The 19,706-nt window shown below is 33.8% G+C and overlaps 1 protein-coding gene across 1 annotated transcript; it reads right to left on the bottom strand.

The window, feature by feature from the left end:
- Positions 1 to 1,302: 1,302 nt before the first annotated feature.
- Positions 1,303 to 17,765, bottom strand: LOC145245813 (large ribosomal subunit protein mL64-like). The gene is made up of 2 exons (XM_080107463.1): positions 17,270 to 17,765; positions 1,303 to 1,895 (listed from the first exon to the last, which is right to left on the bottom strand). Exons 1-2 carry the CDS (start codon positions 17,731 to 17,733, stop codon positions 1,619 to 1,621), a joined length of 741 nt encoding a protein of 246 aa, XP_079963589.1. The 5' UTR covers positions 17,734 to 17,765; the 3' UTR covers positions 1,303 to 1,618.
- Positions 17,766 to 19,706: the final 1,941 nt, after the last annotated feature.

Genomic DNA, 19,706 nt, shown 5'->3' with positions numbered 1-19,706 from the left:
AATCGTCCCTAACTCTACAAAGCGTCTGTGCTAATTCCAATAACGACAACCCATGATGTTATAGTGAAACACAACAAACGCTAATAACAACTTGATCTTTAATTATATTTATTTTTGGGTTCTTCTTTGTTATGGCGCAATTCAAAAAATTGAAATATTGAATTTCAGGTGAAACCAATAATATCTATTGAAGTGCCATGTCACAGTAATGAAAATATCGAAAAATTACGAAAAACGATCAGGTAGAAGATTAATTATTAATGAAAATAGTTTTCGAAAAAATTTCAAAGGTGCATATAAATTAATAACATCAATGTAGGGGAAATAACTCTGCTCGTCTTATTACAATAACAGTGGTTATCACACAATCATATGCTTGTAAAGTACATGGTTTATCTAATGATGCAATAATCTCTCTCTCTCATATATATATATATATATACTCAACCTATATTCTCAATGAATTTTTGATCTACAGACTTGAAATTTGGTATATAGGGTATTCAGATATGTAAACCTTTTTAATCGGTTTTCATGAAAAGAAAGTGCTGCTAAGTGGTCAAAATTAAAATTTGGTACGGGGGGGGGGGGTCATTGAATTTTTATTTGTTTGTCAACTGTTTCAGGAATGCACATGCACGAATCACTAACATAACAGATTCCTTATGTTAAGAATAAGTAGGGTTGAAAACACTTTTTAAAGATCATGTCAAACTGGCCAAATGATACTTGACTCACTGTCTTGAGGTTATGGTTTTGATTTCAGCTTGAGTATTTTTTTTTTTTTTACTTACAAATAGTGAACTGTTTAAAAAACATAATACTTGCATGCAAATGTCTTAGTTTCTGTATGAATTAAAATATAATATTTATGCGTATTTATGACCGGGCAACACTAGGCGGCCTGCTAGTATTTAACTAATTGTGACACGACAATTAGGTAGATAGCATTGCTTATTGTTGAAACCGGTAAAAAACAGTAAGTACTTAGGATTGTTTTTAAACGAAAACTCATTTTTTTTTTTTTTCGGATGTTGGATTTCACTGTAATAACGAAGAAGAACCTATTTTTGTTTAGGATTTTAATTCCTATTCAATTTTTTATAAACAACCATGTGGAACACATTGGCTATTACTTTGATATGAGATTGGATGTACAATTTTTCTCTTCTCGGAGCAACCACCTCTGTACTTGGCAACACCAACAAAATGAAAAAAAAAATTACGAAGTCTTCTTTGAATAGAGTGGATACCATTGAAAGTTAAAAAAAAATAAATAAATAAATAAAAATAAAATAAATAAATAATTAAAAAATGATTTTTTATTTAATAAAGTTATTATTAGGGCTATAACAAGAGAATATTCTTTTCATTATTTTGACTCTCGAGTATATATCAGTTAATATCTTGTTTTTAGATAGAGTGATGTGGTTCTCGATTGTGTCTGTGTCGGATATATACTCGAGAGTCAAAACAATCAAAAAAATATTCTCTTGTCATAGCCCCAGTTATTATACAGTTTTCTAAATATAAAAAAATAACAAATCCTAACCCTATAATTTAAGGAGAGCTTTCAAATCCTGTATTCATCAAGTTTTAAAAAGAAAATATTTGATCATTAGTTCCCAAGTTGAGCCGTCATCTTTGCTAACTTCTCAGCTTTTTTGCGCTGCTTTTCTTCCTTCTTTTCTGCAGCTTCCTTTTCAGCAATCATCTGCTTGAACTTGTCATCACGAGGATCCACAGAAAATCCAAAGTACTCCTGAGCTTCAGCTAATAGGCGGGCTTTCTTCTCGGCTTGCTGCTTAAGTAACTGATCCTTCTGTTTGCATCGCTTGTGATAATCTTCAAGAATCTGTGGCATCTTTTCCATTTGTTCAGAAATTCGTTTCTCCCTAAAAAAAAAAAAAAAATAAAAAAATAAATAAATTTAAAAAAAAAAAAGAAAATGTCTACCTGTTGGCCCTTGAAGGGTAAGATGAAAAGTTTTCCAAATAAAAAGTGATTTTGAGATTATATTGTCTTTTATTGTTTTGAGAAAACATTTTTTTAGTGATGAGTGAAAAAAAATAAAACTCAGGAAGCCTCCAGAGCACTACTGCAAGCACTAATTAAAATTAAGGAGGCCCTACTAAAACTAAGTTTCTACTTCCCCCATTCCTTGAAGAGAAAATATTTTTTAAGTAAGGCCTGAAAAAAAAAAAAAATAAATAAATAAATAGTCAGAATCCACAGGAGCGCTCCAAAAAGCAGTAAATATGGTTATAAATATGATTATAGTTATATATTGTATATTTAAATCAGCTTTTTTTTTTTTTTTTAACTTAACGGGGTTAAATTACATTTATTTAGAAGGAAAACGTGTTGAAATAAGTTAAAACAAAAAATATTGTTGACCTTGCATATGCTTTGAATAGCAACAGTGGCTTTTAATATCGGATTTAAGACAAGGCAGCCATGAAATAGGTAAGCAGAGAAATTTTTTTAAACTGCAAGTCATAAACCCGATGGTTTAAACACCCAAACAAGCAAGACGATTTGAGTTTTATAATCATATAGATAAAGAAAGAACAAATGAAAGACCTTGGGGGGGGGGAGATGTTAAAACCAGAAATAAAGAGTCACAGTCAGAATCAAAATTGGGAATGGGAAATTTGTGTGCAAGTCAGGACTTTGGATTTACTTTAAGTAGCCTTGTAACTCTTGCCTCCCTCATTTTGTCCCGTAGCTTTCACATACCAGAAGAGATGTTTCTGACTAAAGGGGGGGGGAGAAGAACTGCTATTTCCTGGGTAAGAATTTATTCATATAACACTTATTGGCTACTTTTTGACCTTCAGGTGATATTTTTTAACTCCTTATATAAAGTGGATTCATGCCTTGTCTGGAGCGATGTCCAGAAAAAATCTCAGAAGTCTAAAATGTTATCTAAAGTTAGTAATTTTGTAGTGAGTCATCGTTGAGAGTCTGTAATTTTGTCCAAAGACAGAAAAAAAAAAAAAAAAGGTAGAGAGTTCTCCTGCTCAATTTGTGGAAGAGAAGTCGGGTGTAACTCAATTTTTGAGGGGGGGGGTGTATTTGTAAGGCTGGTGTCCACAAGAATTGCAGTGGAATTACTAGAAGGTTGAGAAATTATTATAAGTTCATGTACTAGAAGTGGAAGATAACAGAACTTAGAAGTGAAAAAAAAAATATATTGGATTAGCAAAGCTATTAAGCTGGCTCAGAAGTATTGTTTTTTAAATTTTTTTTTTTAAACTTTTTTTTTTTTTTTTTTACTTTTGTGATAACATTGGAGCACAGGGAGGATCAGATGCTAGTATGATTGCAAGAAGTAAGAATGGATGGAACAAATTTTTTTGATGTATCCACATTATAACAGCAAAATTTGACATTTTTAGTCGCGTGCAAGCGACTCTATAAGTCGGTCCGTCTGTCCGTAACACTTTTGTGCTTGGCCTTTTTGGTTAAGAGCAAAGGTCTGTTGTTAATAGATTCTGTTCTTAGCTTTTTAAGCTTTTCTTGATCAAAGTGTAGTATCTGTTCCGGCAGATACTGCAAGCAAAGACCATATGTGGGGTTTCCCCCACATATAAGACCTTGGTCAATGTAGGGGCAACCCTTCATACCAATTGTCACTATCCAGCTTCTCTACTCCCCGGGGAGCTGGTCCCCATTTCTCCTTCACTCCTCACATTAAAAATCGGCCTTGTGCCTAATTTGCTCGGTGGGGGAGCAAATAAATACAGCTTTTCTTGGACTTTTGGCAAAGATAAAAGTGTAGTATCTGTTCTTACTACATGCTGTACTTATTGTGATATAAAGTGGGGGATCACTTTTATGTATTAATTTAATGTAAAATGATCACCCACTTTACAACCAGTCAGTCTCAAAGCCATTCAAGTCATTCTCCAGATCATTCAAGTTGTTTTTGAAGGATTCCAGTTATTTTTTAAGCATTCAAGTCATTCTTAAGGTCATTCAATTCATCCTTAAATTCATTAAAGTCATTTACTTTTTATTTATTTAAGTCATTTCAGCCCATTTTTCGGTCATTTTAGTTTATCTTTAAAAATTTCATGTCAATCCTACATTCACGCATTCATTCATTACACGAGAGCACGCGACTAATGGCTATTGGCCTTGTTGATATTGAATTTCAAGGAAAACCAATGGTCTGTACTTAATTGTCACATTACAGTAATGAATATATCCAAAAATTATGAAAAACGATGAGGTAGAAAAATGATTATTAAAGAAAAGATTTTTCTGACAAAAATTAGCAAAAATAAAAATGTGTCTAAAAAACACTGGAGAGTTCCAAGGGGAGGTGAGTAGTGTGTAACTATTGCCAATTTTTTTAATAAATTGTGCGTTAAAAATCACAAATGCCTCGTTTTTAACATAACTGGGTTACTTGCGAAGCTAATCAAAAACCTTGATTCGAGTAAAGCAACTGGCCCTGACGGTATTCCAATTATAGTACTCAAAAAACTTCAACCTGAATTAGCGCCCATACTTACAAAACTGTTTAAACGTTGTCTTAAGGAGAATAGTTTCCCATCTCCCTGGAAAATCTCATCAGTATGCCCTGTATTTAAGAATTCAGGTGATCGCTCATCCCCCTCTCAGTACAGGCCAATAAGTCTCCTGTGCGTCATGAGTAAGTTGCTAGAATCTGTGTTAAATACAGAAGTAATCAAACATCTCAACAAAAATAACTTTCTTAGTGACACTCAATATGGTTTCCGTTCTGCTAGATCTACAGCAGATGTCCTTACAGTTATATCGCATAGGATTAGCAAATCTTTCGACGGTGGCAATCTTTCTAGGGCAATTGCTCTTGACATATCTAAAGCCTTTGATAGGGTATGGCATAAAGGTTTACTTCATAAGATCGCTAGCTATGGTATAGCTGGAAAAGTCTTCTCAATTATTAAATCATTTCTCTCTGATAGGTTCATAAGAGTAGTAGTTGAGGGGCAAAAATCAGAAGCTCACAGTATTAATGCCGGTGTCCCTCAGGGATCCATCCTGGGCCCAACTCTTTTCCTGATCTACGTTAATGATCTTCCAAATCATATCCTTACATCATTTGTAGACATTTATGCTGACGACACTACCATTTATGGTAGCACATCTAAGACAGTAAACGACCAAGTTCTCTCCAATTCTCTCTCCTCTGATCTTGAGCACGTAGTACAATGGGGAAAGGAGTGGCTGGTTACTTTTAATGCATCTAAAACCAAGCTTCTCTCTTTACATCATCAACATTCTAATTCACATTTGTCATCAATTGAAATGAATGGCTCTCGTCTTCAGGAGGCCTCAAGTTTTGACAAGCTTCTGGGCTTGACCATTACTCCTGATCTTAAATGGAACACGTATATCAAATCTGTTGCCAAGGCCGCTGGAAAAATGGTGGGATCTTTCTATCGATCCAGTAGATATCTCACTGCTGATGCTATTCTCTACCTATATAAGAGCCAGGTACGTCCAAGGATGGAATACTGTTGCCACATCTGGGCAGGAGCTGCTAGAAAGGACTTGTCCTGCCTTGATAGAGTTCAAAATAGACTTCGTAGCCTCGTAGGAGATGTCCTTTTCTCCTCCTTGCAACCTCTATCTCACAGAAGAGATGTTGCGAGTTTGTCTCTGATGTATCGTTATTTTCATGGAAAGTGTTAAACTGAGCTTCAATCTATGGTCCCCCCTCGCCAAACTTTCACAAGAAACACTCGTCTAGCTGTAAACACTATCAATAATTTCCCCCACTCTTTATCTGTGCCTAAACCTAAACGTAGATTCCATGAACAAAGCTTCTTTCTTAGAACTGCACGCCTGTGGAATTGTCTTCCGTTTTCCTGCTTTCCGGCTGACTACAATATGGTTGTGTTCAAGTCTAAAGTAAATAAGTTCTTGATGAGCCGTTCCATATAAGTTATCAAATTTACCAAATTTTCATTACTAATGATTACTATATTGACCAATTTCTACTGTACACTCTTTAACCCTTATCCTTGAGTGGCCTCTGGGCCTTGATAATGTGGTGACGCCTTTTTTAAAAAAAAAAAAAAAAAAAAAAAAAAAAAACTTCCTTTGTTGCTATGTAACATATATCTAAAAAAAATATGATGAGGGCTTTTTTATGATAAAGATTGAAAACTTGTAAATTTTTAAATAATGCAGTAATAGTTAAGCACTTCTGACCTGCCAATTAAGTAGATATTACTTTTAGTTGAAATTCACACAAAATGTCAGTAGATACCATTGTTTTTTTTAATCCAATTTTTCGTTTTCCAAATTATACTGTTATAGCGTAGTTGCACCCATTTTTCTTTTGTAAATTCAATTTGGGGAATAAGATAGTAAAAATAATGTTATTTCGTAGTTGTCTCCCTTTATTAAATAGTCAACCATGAGTTACGGTTACTTTACGCCCTTATCCCCTCAAAAAAAAAAAAAAAAAGGAAAAAGAAAACATAGGAGATTCACCCTTTATGAAGAAACAAGCAACAATGTTACAAGAAAAAAATTAACTTTCATCAAAATACCTAATAAATGCAGATTCATTCAAATGGTTTAAGATGTTTTATCAACTAAAATTCATGAGAAAACTTAAATCTATTATGATAAATGGGAGTTACTCATGCTAAAATTTGCTTTAGTCCTAGGATAGAGTTATGAGCTGGTTCAGAAATTTTTTTTACTTTTGTAATAACATTGGAGCACAGGGAGAAATAGATCCCAGTACGATTGCAAAAAGAGTGGATGGAGTAAGATTAAAAAAAAAAATTATCTATGAATATTAATTTAATTGTAGGGATCAGTGATTATTTAATTTACTAGCAAGACCTGTGTACCAGCATTGCCCAGTGGAAATATGACAAAGCCAAAACAGAACAACTCTTAATTATTCTAATATTTGCCGTAACTTAGAAATAACTAAATAAGTCACCCACCTCTCTCTCTTTTAGCTAACTCTGTATTTTCCTAACTCCATCTCTCTATTCGGGTTTGTTTTACAGTACAAAATAGTGGTAAAAAAAAACAAAACAAAACAAATATATAATAAATAAATGTTATCAAAGGCAAGATAAGTTACTTTCTAAAAGTTTTTAGTGGTTTTACTATTTGTTTTTCAAACCAAATAGTGTTGCATGTTAGATGAGAACAAGAAAAACGGTAAAAAATGACGACAGCAAAAACGGGAACTTTTTTCAATGTTTACATTTCATACATTACGTTTGGATACACGTGTGCGGGGTAAAATTTCATTGGATATGGCTGAAATTTTACAGGTTATATAAGCATAGAAGTCCATCTCTACTGGATTTATATTTTTACGACCACAGGAAGCAAAGTTACGACTGAGCAAAGTTGATAAGATAAATTGGTAGATATCATCCATTTTCATATAGATAATAGTTTCAGAATTATTTTCACGTATATAATATGTAAATATTTGATAATTATTGTGGAAATTTGTTTAAAATGTTATCTTTTATACAAATTCAAATTTGCTTGAAGGGAAAACGGCTCGCTATGCGCTAATGCGCTGACCAGTGCTGAGCTGCCCACAATCAGCGTATTAACGAGTTTGTATTCTCTTAAAAATAGAAAACTGTTTTTTCTGCTTTCAAAATGAAAGCAGAAATTTTTATTTTTTTATTCTGAGTTTGTCAATTTAAAAAAATTATTTTAAAGTTTTTCAAATTTGATTTCCAAACAATTTTGTTGTTTTTAATACGTTTCTGTTAACATAGTATTTATAACTTCTTGTAATTAAGTTAGAATTGTGTTTTTGTAGTGGTAAAAAAAAACAACAAAAAAACAAATATAACAAATAAAAGGTCATTGTGCACTTATGCTACTATGCTGAAATAATAACGTTATTATTTAGAAACCCATTCTTAAAATGTGGAAGGAAGGGTGTTTTGTTAACTATTTTGTACTTTCACCTAACAATTAAATAAAATATACCGTGAAACTTGAATTTATTTTTAACTCATTGTCAAGATCATTTTTTCGAATCTGTAAAACAAACCCGTTTTTTTTTAACTGAGGATATCTAAATAATAATAATAATAATAATAATAATAATTAGGTAGCTCGATAAAGAATTTCATTGTGATGCATTTTGTAAATTTTTACCACGTTTCCACCTTAACATTTTTCTTTAAAATGATTACCTTTTAAGGTTTTCGGGTATGCTGAAAAGGAATATCGCATTTTAACTTTTGGCAGATAAGTAGCTTTCCGGATATTAAGCAATGTCATTTATGTTATTGCTGGTGGGCATCTTGGTATGTGCGTTTGCGCATAGTTTCTTGGGTTTTGGTTTGTGCGCTTGTATGTACCAAGATGGCCACCAGCAATAACATAAGAAATGACATTGCTTAATATCCAGAAACTACTTATTTGCAGAAAATTTAAATACGATATTCGTTTTCAGCATACCTTAAAACCTATAAAAGTAATCATTTTAAATGTTAAGGTGGAAACAAGGTAAAAAATTACCGTTTTACTTCTTTGTTTACAATAGTTGAAGTTTCAGTAAAACAACAGAATAGAAATGACAAAAATTACCATCAACTGGTAAATATATAGCTGTTGCTTATCAGGATTCCTGGTATCCTGTTACTGTGAAAGTTACATCAAGGATTCATGTAGATTACGATTTATGGTTGCATCTCAGAAAATAGGGGTATATTTTGGGCCAGATAGAGAGGATTTACAAGATTGAAAATTGGACTGGTCCCAAAATGCATAAGTTCTGGTCGACTATGGGAATTTCCACCTTTTACAGAAATCCAAAATCTATATGAAAAATTTTCTTTGATTTATTTCTGAGATTAATTTATATCTACTCAATGTTTTTTCTTTGAGGGGAGTAGTAAATATGGGCCATGAATGCTCTTTAGGCATTCAATGGCTACACCCCAGATTAAGTTCTCCTTTGGTGAGGAGGCAGGAAAATGCCTATTCTAAATAAACCTATATTTAAATACCACTATAATACTTAGTTTTGTTCATAATAGATACCCACTGTATGATACCATGCGCCAGTTTAAAAAAAAATTGAAATTTGTACATCTGAATTTATAATTCATGGCTTATGGTAAAGAGATACATCAGATTTGACTGCATAATCAGAAAGAGCACACAATTTTATATAAGGGTGCAAAGTTTCATTAGAATAGTTTGAAAAATAAATAAATCGTGGCGAAATTACCGAAATTTCTTGAAATGTTGAGGTCCATAATTTAGCCCACTTTTACTACAGAAAAATGTCCATGGAAAAGCCTAAATTTTGGCATTTAAAATTCTCATAACTTTTGAACTACTGATGGTATTTATACAATTCAAACGGTTTTAAGCATCTTTTCCATATCTCTTTTCATGCAAGTTGATAGAATAACAATTATCTAAAAAGGAAAAATCAACTTGTAATGCTAAGCAGATGAGTTTCTTCATGTCTGTGTGTTAAATGAAACACATGTTTACGTGTTAATTTTTTTTTTTGGTAACGTCAGTTGCTTTCTACAGTAAAACAACAGGTTTTATTTTTTTTTATTTTTATTTTTTAATTACATTTTCACCCCAAACAAGGCACATTGCCACTTTGGTGTAAGGGGCTACTATTAGGGGTAACATCTACTGGGGTACTATGTGGGGATTTGGGCAGCAAGATGTCTGTTCCCGTTACACTTGAACTTCTGAACGTCAGTACAGTTGGGGAAACAAAGATCTGGAATGGAATTCCAAAGTCTAGCGGTTCTGGGGAATAAACTACTGGAGTAGAAAGATCTTTTACATCTAGGGATCTCTACTGTGTGGGGGCGAGATTTAGCTGCCTGTTGGGTTTGTCGAGGATGTTTTCGTCGTGGGGGCATAAGTGCTTGCAGCTCGTCAGAGCATTCTCCATTAAAATACTTGTAGAAAAGGCAGAGGGGTGCAATATTTCGTCGATGGGACAGAGGCTGAAGCTCAGATGCCAATTCAGGGTCTATCAAATTGGCTATTCTCTTTTGAACCTTGTCCAGGAGCAAGAAACTAGTAGCAGATGCACTAGCCCAAATATTACAGCAATACTCCATATATGGGTGAATGGTGGCCTTATAGAGGTACAGGATACTTTCGGGTGTTAGTAGTTTTCTAGCATGGTAGAGAGAGCCTACCTTCTTTGCAGCGGCCCTGGCAATGCTTTCAATGTAATTGTTCCAATTCATGTTTCCTGTGAACATTAGGCCAAGGAGTTTGAAAGATGTACTCTCAGATAAAGAGTCATTGGCCATTGCTATTGGTGATAGAGAAGGCTTCTTGTAATTATTGAAGGAAACTAGTTTAGTCTTGGCGGCATTGAACGTGACCATCCAATTTTGTCCCCATTCCACTACAGATTCGAGGTCATCCTCTAGGGTTTCTGCCATTTCTTTAGAAATGTGTTCATTTGTTTTCCTATCGTGCCTGTTATAGAGTGTAGTGTCATCAGCATATACACCCATCTCAGAGGCAATTTTATCGGGGTCATTTATGAATATTAGGAACAACAAAGGTCCAAGGATAGACCCCTGGGGCACTCCCGCATTTATATCATATTGTTTAGCTGTACGACCGTCGAGGACAACCTGGATTTTTCTCTTATCTTAGGATTTAATTATGTCTAGTATTCTACCAGTGATACTGTATGATCTGATTTTCCTGAGGAGACAGATATATCTAGAGCTACCGCTCTTCCCTCCCAGGCTTTGTCCAGTGAACTTTCATAATTAACCATCAAAGAAATTCAGAAACGTCATATCAAATTGGTACAGACCTGAATTAATATGAAAAATAAGAATGACTCAATGCTCTTTTAATTTCATAAACGCATCGCGCATTTTAAATTCTAACAACTATAGTTCTTCAGAAAAGAGAACAAAAACATTCTTTCCACTATTCACAAATAAAAGCCATTGTAAAGATACACCTGAAGAAAGTCAGAGGTTACAGCGACCGAAACACTGTGAGAATGACCAGCAAGATGAGAATAGTAGTTTGGACAATTGAAATATATCAATCCTCATCTCAAAAATTCAGAAAAATTTGTATTGATTACACAATGAAGATCATCAGCAGAAAATGCAAAACATCATCATCATCTTTGTGTTTTAAAAGTTTGATGTTTGTGTAGAGTGGTGATCTGGCACATTTCAGGCGATAACATTATTCACCTGTCATGTTGAAATAATCATCAATTCAAAATATTACAAAAAATGATCCCATAGATGTGCAAGATATATTTGAAGAAAAAAAAGAAAAAAAAGCATCCACAATTATGTTGTTTAAAAAAAGAAGACCCTAAATTTAAATCAAGGGAGATAAGACCGTTTTACAAACTGAATTAGTCGCACAATTCTTCCACATTGAAACATATAATCAAACTCGATAATGCCATAAATTCTATTTTTACTTGTAATTATTTTTCTTCCAGATTAGTTTTGATAATTTTTGGAATTCATACCAATTTCAACAGACCACGTATATACGTAATAATGTTTTCATCTGAAACGGGTTGGTTAAAAAAAATCCCCAAGCTATATACGATTACCGAAAATTGTTGTGAATTACCTCCCTTTAAATTACTTCCCTTAGTTTTCATTTCTTTTCAAAAATTATGTCGTAATAACTGTAATTATGGGTAATAAGCAGCAAAATGAGGAGGGGAAAAAAAAATCTTCGGTGAAAAAAATAATTTGTCAAAAGTCTCAGAAAAAAAACAAAAAACAGTGAACCATGCATGGTCCCATGCATGGTGAGTGCGCACTAAACAAAGCATTAAAAAAAAAAAATGACTAAGTTCAGCATTGCCCCCCCCCCCCATTTAGCCCCAAAAGTCCCCAGGTGACGTTAAATCCTAGTGAAAATAAACAAACGGTGCAGTTTTAGGCCTTAACATATGTAAATTTGAGTTCAAATGATCTGAAACAATAGTAAGGGGAGACTTGATTGCAAATATTTCTCATATGTTATATTTTATGTCTTTGGTTTTTATACGTAAAGTAAATTTCATAGTGTATAAGGATTATTTTATGCTGGAAATATTTATAATCGTTCCCTATTTCCAAATGTAGTCCTAAAACTTCACCATTGGTATTCACTAAAAAGAGAGTTTCTTCTGTTAGAAGTCTCTTAAGATGAAGGTCAGAAAAAAAAAGTGTCACTCCATCAGAAAATGGTTAATCTTACAAATAAATTACTTTTATTTTTTATTCAAATTTTACTTGCTCTTTTCCCATAATTTTTGGTGTATGCTAATATTTTCCAATACCAAGTAAGTACTTTATAAAGTTTTGCTGTCATTTATTTTTAACTTACATAGTGCACATTTTTTTTATGCACAATTGCAGAAATTATGAATTATCTCCCTTTAAATTACTTCCCTTAGTTTTCATTGATCGTTTTTGTCTTACCCCCCCCAAAAAAAAACAAACAAACAAACAAAAAACGCAAAACAAATAAAACAAAAAAACAGGAAAGTTAGTTTTAAACCAGCATTAAGTATATACACAAATATTTTACCACTAGCAAGGGTATCCGACCTTGCCAGTCATTAAATAAATTTTAATTCATGCAGATTTACTGTATCATCATTACAGATTTATTATTATAGGATGGAACGATAAAATCGTCGCCCTAGTTAGGATGACACGATTTTTTTTTTTTAAAGTTTAAGATGGAATACAGAATTCTAAGTTAGCAGACATCGGATTTTTTAAGACTGTCTAGAACGATAAAAGTGTTGCCCTGGGAAAGAGGACATGCTTCCATTTCCGTTTAATGAAAACAGGTTTTCTTTATTTATTGCAGACCATCTACTAGTTGGCCAGTTGTGTACAAATTTCAAGAATCTTCAACTTCCAGAAGAGTGTCACTTATAACTGAATTCTACCTAATACTTTATCTGTTATGCCACGGATCTTTCAAAAACGTATTTACAATTAATCGATTATTTATTAAAATATAGAAAAAAAAAAAAAGTACCCTATAGCAGAATGTACTAAATAGAGTTATTTTTTTTTTAAAAAGTCATTAAAAATAAATAACTGAATTATGAAATCAAATCCACCAGCATACATTTTGATTTATGAATAAACAAGTTGGTAATTTTAATTTCTTGCTAATAATCGAAAAAAAAAAAAAAAAAAAAAAAAAAAAAAGAGTGAAATACTTTGCGATCCTTCAAAATTTGGAAGCATTTAAACTCTCGAATAGAAAGTCATTTAAATAAGCTTCAAAATTCCTAGCAAATTCTCATAGACAAAGTTTTGAAAACTTTTTTTCCATCTAATAATTTTAGATTAAAACTTTACTTTGATAAAAAATATTAGTTTTTTTTAACGATCTGATTCAATCAATAATTTAATGACTGAATGATACTGTAATAGCATTTTACATTCAAAATCTAATGGCAAAATAATTATATTAAAAGTTTTGGTAGATTTTTACTTAAACTGCAACTCAACACTCACCTTTAAAATGACAACTTTTGTAAGTTTTCGTGACAGCTAAAAACGAATATCACATTCAAATTTGAAGCAGACAAATATTTTTCTAGATATCAAGAAATTTTTTCTAATGTATTACTTAATGAATTTAAGTGATTGTCACCATTCTTAACATGGGGAGGGAGGTGTTTTGTAACACGCATGCACATTGGTATTTGTTCAGTTGGAAAAATATTCATGTCCACCAAACATAAGGGATTACATTGGATAATAATGTCTTAATATCCAGAAAACTACTTGTCTGCCTCAAATTTAAATGCGATATTCGTCTTCAACATACCTTAAACTTACAGAAATCATCTTACAGAAATCATCAATTTAACGATGAATGTTGAGTTGCAGTTAAAGTAAAAAAATACAAAAAATTTTTTGGTGTTCATTCACAGATCCGAAACAAGGGATATTTTTACTGAAGTGTAAACAAAGGATATTTTTTTTACTGAAGTGTAAACAAGGGATATTTTTACTGAAGGGAAAATCTGGATGGGGAGTTGGGCAGCAAGACGGTTGTTTACATTACATTTAAATTTCTGTATGTTAGCCTGGTCGGGGAAAAACATGGAATATTTTCAGGAAATATCGTTAGGATCAACACCATTAATGCCAACAATGTGGTTGCGACAGGTGGATGACACATTCATATTCTGGCCCCACCAGGAAGATGTTCAAACATTATTAGACCCTGTGAACTCTATCTGTCCATCTATACAGGTCACGATAGAAAAAGATCATAACCAATTATCGTTCCTAGATGTGTCGATAACCTGCACTAGTCAGGGGTTTATGTCATCTGCATACCGAAAGTCAACTTTCACTGGACAGCACCTAAACTTCAACTCCTACCATCCATATAATGTAAAGAAAGGAATCATTCGTTTCCTACAACACCAATCAGCTGAAAGTTATATGGAAATTTGCCCTCTTGGAACAGATCAAGAAAAACTTTTTTAGAGTCATAGGGTTGGACTTTCAGCAAAAAAAAAAAAACTTGAAAGTTAGATGGAACTTATATTAAAATGCTCCGGATAACGTTAAACTTGAACTGGAAAACACACCCAACAGTTAGCCGTCTGTATGGTCGGTTGCCCAGGATCTCTTCAGTAATAATAGAAAGAAGAACACGACATACTGGACATTGCTACAGAAGAAAAGATGAGGTCGTCAGTGATGTAGTACTGTGGGATTCTCAACACAGAATCACTAGGAAAGCCTGTCAAGATGTACACAAAATTATTGACAGAAGACACTGGCTTACAACTTGAAGATCTTCCTTAGGACATGGATGATAGAGACAATTTGATTAAATGATGATTGAAAGAGTCAATTTGATCCAGACAACCTGCTTGTTGAAAATTCTCCAAAACCACGGTAGTGGATAAATTAGAGTTGGGTCTGGTGTTAACGTTGTGAAATATTCTCAAATCACGACCCCCAGCTCTGTCAGGAGTCAAGTAACACAAGTTTTAACCGAACACTTCAGTCCAGGAAAAGATTTCAAACAGGACAGACTCATTAATTTTCTTATTAATTTAAGGGCCTTTGGCGCCCAATATTGTCACTGCACATTTGAGACAATTTAACTTACTAAATTAGATGTTCTTTCTAGATGTGATATCATCTTTCTAATCTGCAAAGAATGTTGAATTTGGTTTTTACCACTTTGTTGGAATTCTGCCTTTTTCAATTTAAATGTTTAAATGAACCATCAGCCAAGGACCATTATACTCTTCACAGAAGATTTTTCCCTAGCACTTCATGAAGTCTTACCTACCAGGCTCAACAGAAGGAGCAAAATTACACAACAATTTTTTGCAATCGAGAAGATGAAACGACCTGTTATTAATTCATCAGGTAAGTGCGCTTTTCAATGTTGTGTTTAATTTTCCACTCTGCCAGAGTTCTAAGCTATGTGAGAATAAATTTCTCACAGTAATTGCTATACATGAGGGGCTTGTTGGAAAAACTTCAAAGAATATGTAATCCCTATGGCATCAGGATAGTATTCAGGAGTGATTTGTATCTCTGAAAACAGCTGGTAAGTGTCAAACCCTGTACAGAAGAATATCATAACTAAGAACTGTATGAGATCCCATGTAAATATGCAAATCTTTACAAAAGGTGAGACGCGTTGGCCACTAAAAGATTAAATAAGGTAGAAAATAATTATTAATGAAAAAAGAAATTTGTGAAATCACTGTGTTACGCAGATGCTTACTAAAAGAAAGAGAAGAGTTGACAGGGGAGATAATTAAGTTCTGTTGCTTACGTCACGTGATGAACGTAATTCAAAATGTCGGACAAATTTTATTCCTCATCTAAACTTTATCAGAAACTGTTTTTCATTAATAATTATTTTTCTGCCACATCGTTTTCCATAGTTTTTGGATATGTTACTATTTGCGAGCCAGTTACGTAGGTACCATTTGTTTTTACTTGGTATACAATATTTTTCCGTTATTATAATATAGAAGCCCCAAAAGTTTTACTTCATTTTTGTTTATTGCTATCAATGTCAACCTGAATAATCACCAAAAAGTATATGTGATACATTCATAAAAGTAAAACGGATACTTTTATCTATTTTACTGAAATCAAACCAACATTAAATCGTTTATTAAATTGTGTATTTTTTTTTTTTTTTTACTTTAACCACAATCGGCATTCACCATTATATTGACGACTCTACAGGTTTTTGTATACGCTGAAAACGAATATCACATTTAAATTTGGGTCAGACAAGTAATTTTCTGGACTCTGTACGAGAGTGCTCACCTCTTAAAAATGCATTTTTTTCCCAACGATTATCATAGTTTACAGACTTAAGTATCATATTAACAAAAAAAAGTTGAAAAAAATTTAATTTAATGACTTTTAAGAAGGGGGTTCCTTTCTCATTATAACGTTCTAATCACGTGACACGTCGGTAAAGAAATGGACAGCAAGTCATGTAGGAAGCATAACCTTATAATGAGAAAGTGTTCTCTGTTGCTAATATGTCACTGTCCCACAGAAGTGCCTTTTTTCTGCTAATATCATACCCTTTTCCTGCTAATATGATACCTAAGTCTATGATAATCATCGAAAAAAAAACAAAAAAACTTAAAAAAGGTGTAAAACACGCATTTTTAGGGAGTGGGCACAATCTTACAGGCCCGCCGTTTTCTGGATATGAAGACTTTTACTATCCAATGTAATCCATTGTTTTCAATGGCGGCCGTGTTTTTCCCCAACTGAACTCATGTGCTTGAGTGTTACAAAACACTTCCCTCCCCATGTTAAGAATGGCGACCATCATTGACGTTCATTACATTGGAAAAAAATCCTAATATCCAGAAAACATTTTGTCTGCCCCGAATTTGAATGTTATATTCGTTTTCAACAAACTCGAAAATCTATATTAGTCGTCATTTTAAAGACGAGCATTGAGTTGCCGTTAAAGTAAAAATTTACCTTAAATTGTTAGGTGAAACTTCAAAATAGCTACAAAACACCCTCCCCATGTTAAGAATGGGTTTTTAAATAATAACATTATTTCAGTAGGATACCTTCTCTGCATCATCAGTACCTTTACGGCATTTTTTTTTTGTTTATTAAATTGAAAGGCGAAATTACCGAATAGCTTAAAAAACAAACAGAAACTCTCCCGATGTTAAGAATGGATTTCTAAACAATAACGTTATTATTTCAGCACGGTCTGTATTCTGCTTTTATTTACTTACCTTAACCTATCATTCGCGTCTTTTAATTGTTTTTGTTTTTCTACTTCGGCCAACATTTGGCCAACGGACACTTCATACTCAGCCTGCTCCTCAATCATTAACCTCATTTCTGCCTTACTCGGCCACATCGATCCCGGGTTCAAACCCGACTCTCTACCGAAACGGTTGAATAATTTCCGGCGATAATTTTTCTTGTGGTGGTAAGATCTCTCGCCGAATCTCGGGGGTAACTGGCCATGGGCGCGAGCCTTCAACGTCTCAGAAAGGCCGGAGGCATCGCAGATCCGACTGATTTCTTCTTCATCCAACTCTTCGGACGTCAAACGGCTTTCCGAATTGATGCTGGTGCAGTAATCATTACGGAAAATCGGAGGAAACGTTCGTTGGTGACAGACTCGGTCGAAATTAGAGGGTCGTAACTTGTCCTTCACCGCGAGGAACACGCGTCCTCCAACAGACGCCATTTTGTTTTTGTTTAGACGTTTAGAGTGATCTCCCTTTAACACCAAACGGAAGTGGTGACTTACTGTGGGGGGCTATTTACGAACTTGGACTGGACTGAAACAACGAGTGATTTCGTAGATGAGAGTCTATTTTTTTTAGGCGGTTACGTGTGAACACCTGGTACTAATGCAGTTTATGGCTGGTACAATTTTTTTAGATAAGATGTTCAAGATAAATTCAATTTTGACGTTACCTTTTGTTTATTAAATTGTTGGTGAAAGTACAGAATACTAACAAAAACACTTTCCATATTAAGAATGGCTTTCTAAAGAAAATAACGTCATTATTTCAACTACACAAGTTTATCGGAAAGAAGAAAAAGCAAAACAAAAACAAAACAACAGCAAAAAAAAAAATCAAGCAAAGACAAAACAAAACAATTATTTTAAAAATTAGAGTGGGGATCAGTTTCGCATGCAAATTTAACGATAATTATCTCCCATTTTCGGGTTATTTTATCTTTTCAGAGCAATTAACATTATTGGTAATCGTGAAGAAAGAGAGAGCCTGTTTCCTCTGTTTGACTATAGGTGGCGTTAATGTCTGTCCACCCAGTTACGGAAGCACAAAATGTATATAATGGCACCGTTGAAATAAAAATAAATGTTTAATTTTAAACATGTTTCTTTTTGTTTGTTTGTTTTTTGCAAACATATTTAAGTTTGTTTTTGTTTTTTTTTTTCAAACATATTTACGTTTGTTTGGTAAATATCCAGATACGCTACTACAAAACGCCGACCAACCACTCTAATTTGTTTTTTTATAGGTAATTGAGGTCGCTGACAACGAATCTGATAGTAAAACTTGGGGCAAATTTACCGTTTGCATAGTATTAACCCCTGAACCCACGAACTACTGTCCACCATTTTGCAGCTTCCGTTTATGCTACGCGCATGCACGCTGTAGCATAAACGACGGCTTCACCAAGCAAACTACGTTAGGGGGGGGGGGATTTTTTTTTTTTCCAGGACATAGAATTTTCTAATTTTCAAAAATACATTATAGCACTTTTTGGGTGGAAAATTTAAAATTAGCTGAAAAAGAAATAAAACAAGAAAAGGAAAGCACTCCAAGTTGGAGTAGGAGGGGGGGGGTGATTTATCTGTGTTTTTTTTTTTTTTACCTGGAACATAGAATTTTTAAATTTTCAAAAAGTAACGCACCGACATTTACCAATTAGAACACCATTTAACATTTTCTGAAGATTTTACTGTGTACATTGGGGGCACGAGCGGGGGGGGGGCGGATGTGATGTTGGGGCGCGCGCGCCCCAACATCACATCCGCCCCCCCCCCGCTCGTGCCCCCAATGTACACAGTAAAATCTTCAGAAAATGTTAAATGGTGTTCTAATTGGTAAATGTCGGTGCGTTGAAAAACGTTTAACTAAACTGCAAAAGCACCTATTAAGCCACATAAGTTCTATAATTGAATTCCCCTCCCGCAAAAAAGAATGAAAAACAAAGATGTTTGGTGCTTATGATTTTGTAAACCACATTAAAAACTATGCGAGACAAAAAAAAAAAAAGTCCAATTTGTTGTACTTTTCTTTAACTGTAAGTCATTAAAAAAATGTCAGTCCGTAAGTTTTTGATTAGTACGGTGGTGTACGCCATGTGAGAAGGCAGTTTGCTAGGTGAAGCAAGCCGTCGTTCATGCTGCAGCGCACGCGCGTAGCGTAAACGGAAGCTGCAAAATGGTGGAAAGTTATTCGTGGGTTCGGGGGTTAATACCATGCAAACGGTAAATTTGCCCCAAGTTTGACTATCAAATTCGTTGTCAGCGACCTCAATTACCTATAAAAAAGCAAATTAGAGTGGTCGGTGTTCTGTAGTAGCGTATCTGGATATTTACCGTTTGTTTTTTTGTTGTTGTTTTTGCAAACATATTTAAGTTTTATTTTTCCAAACATTTACGTTTTGTTGCTAGTTTAT

The sequence above is a fragment of the Euprymna scolopes genome, chromosome 23 (genome assembly GCF_053919585.1).
Source record: "Euprymna scolopes isolate OS-2025 chromosome 23, ASM5391958v1, whole genome shotgun sequence".
Lineage (NCBI taxonomy): Eukaryota > Metazoa > Mollusca > Cephalopoda > Sepiida > Sepiolidae > Euprymna > Euprymna scolopes.
The sequence above is the reverse complement of the archived record's forward strand: the minus strand, read 5'-3'. Positions and strand labels throughout refer to the sequence as shown.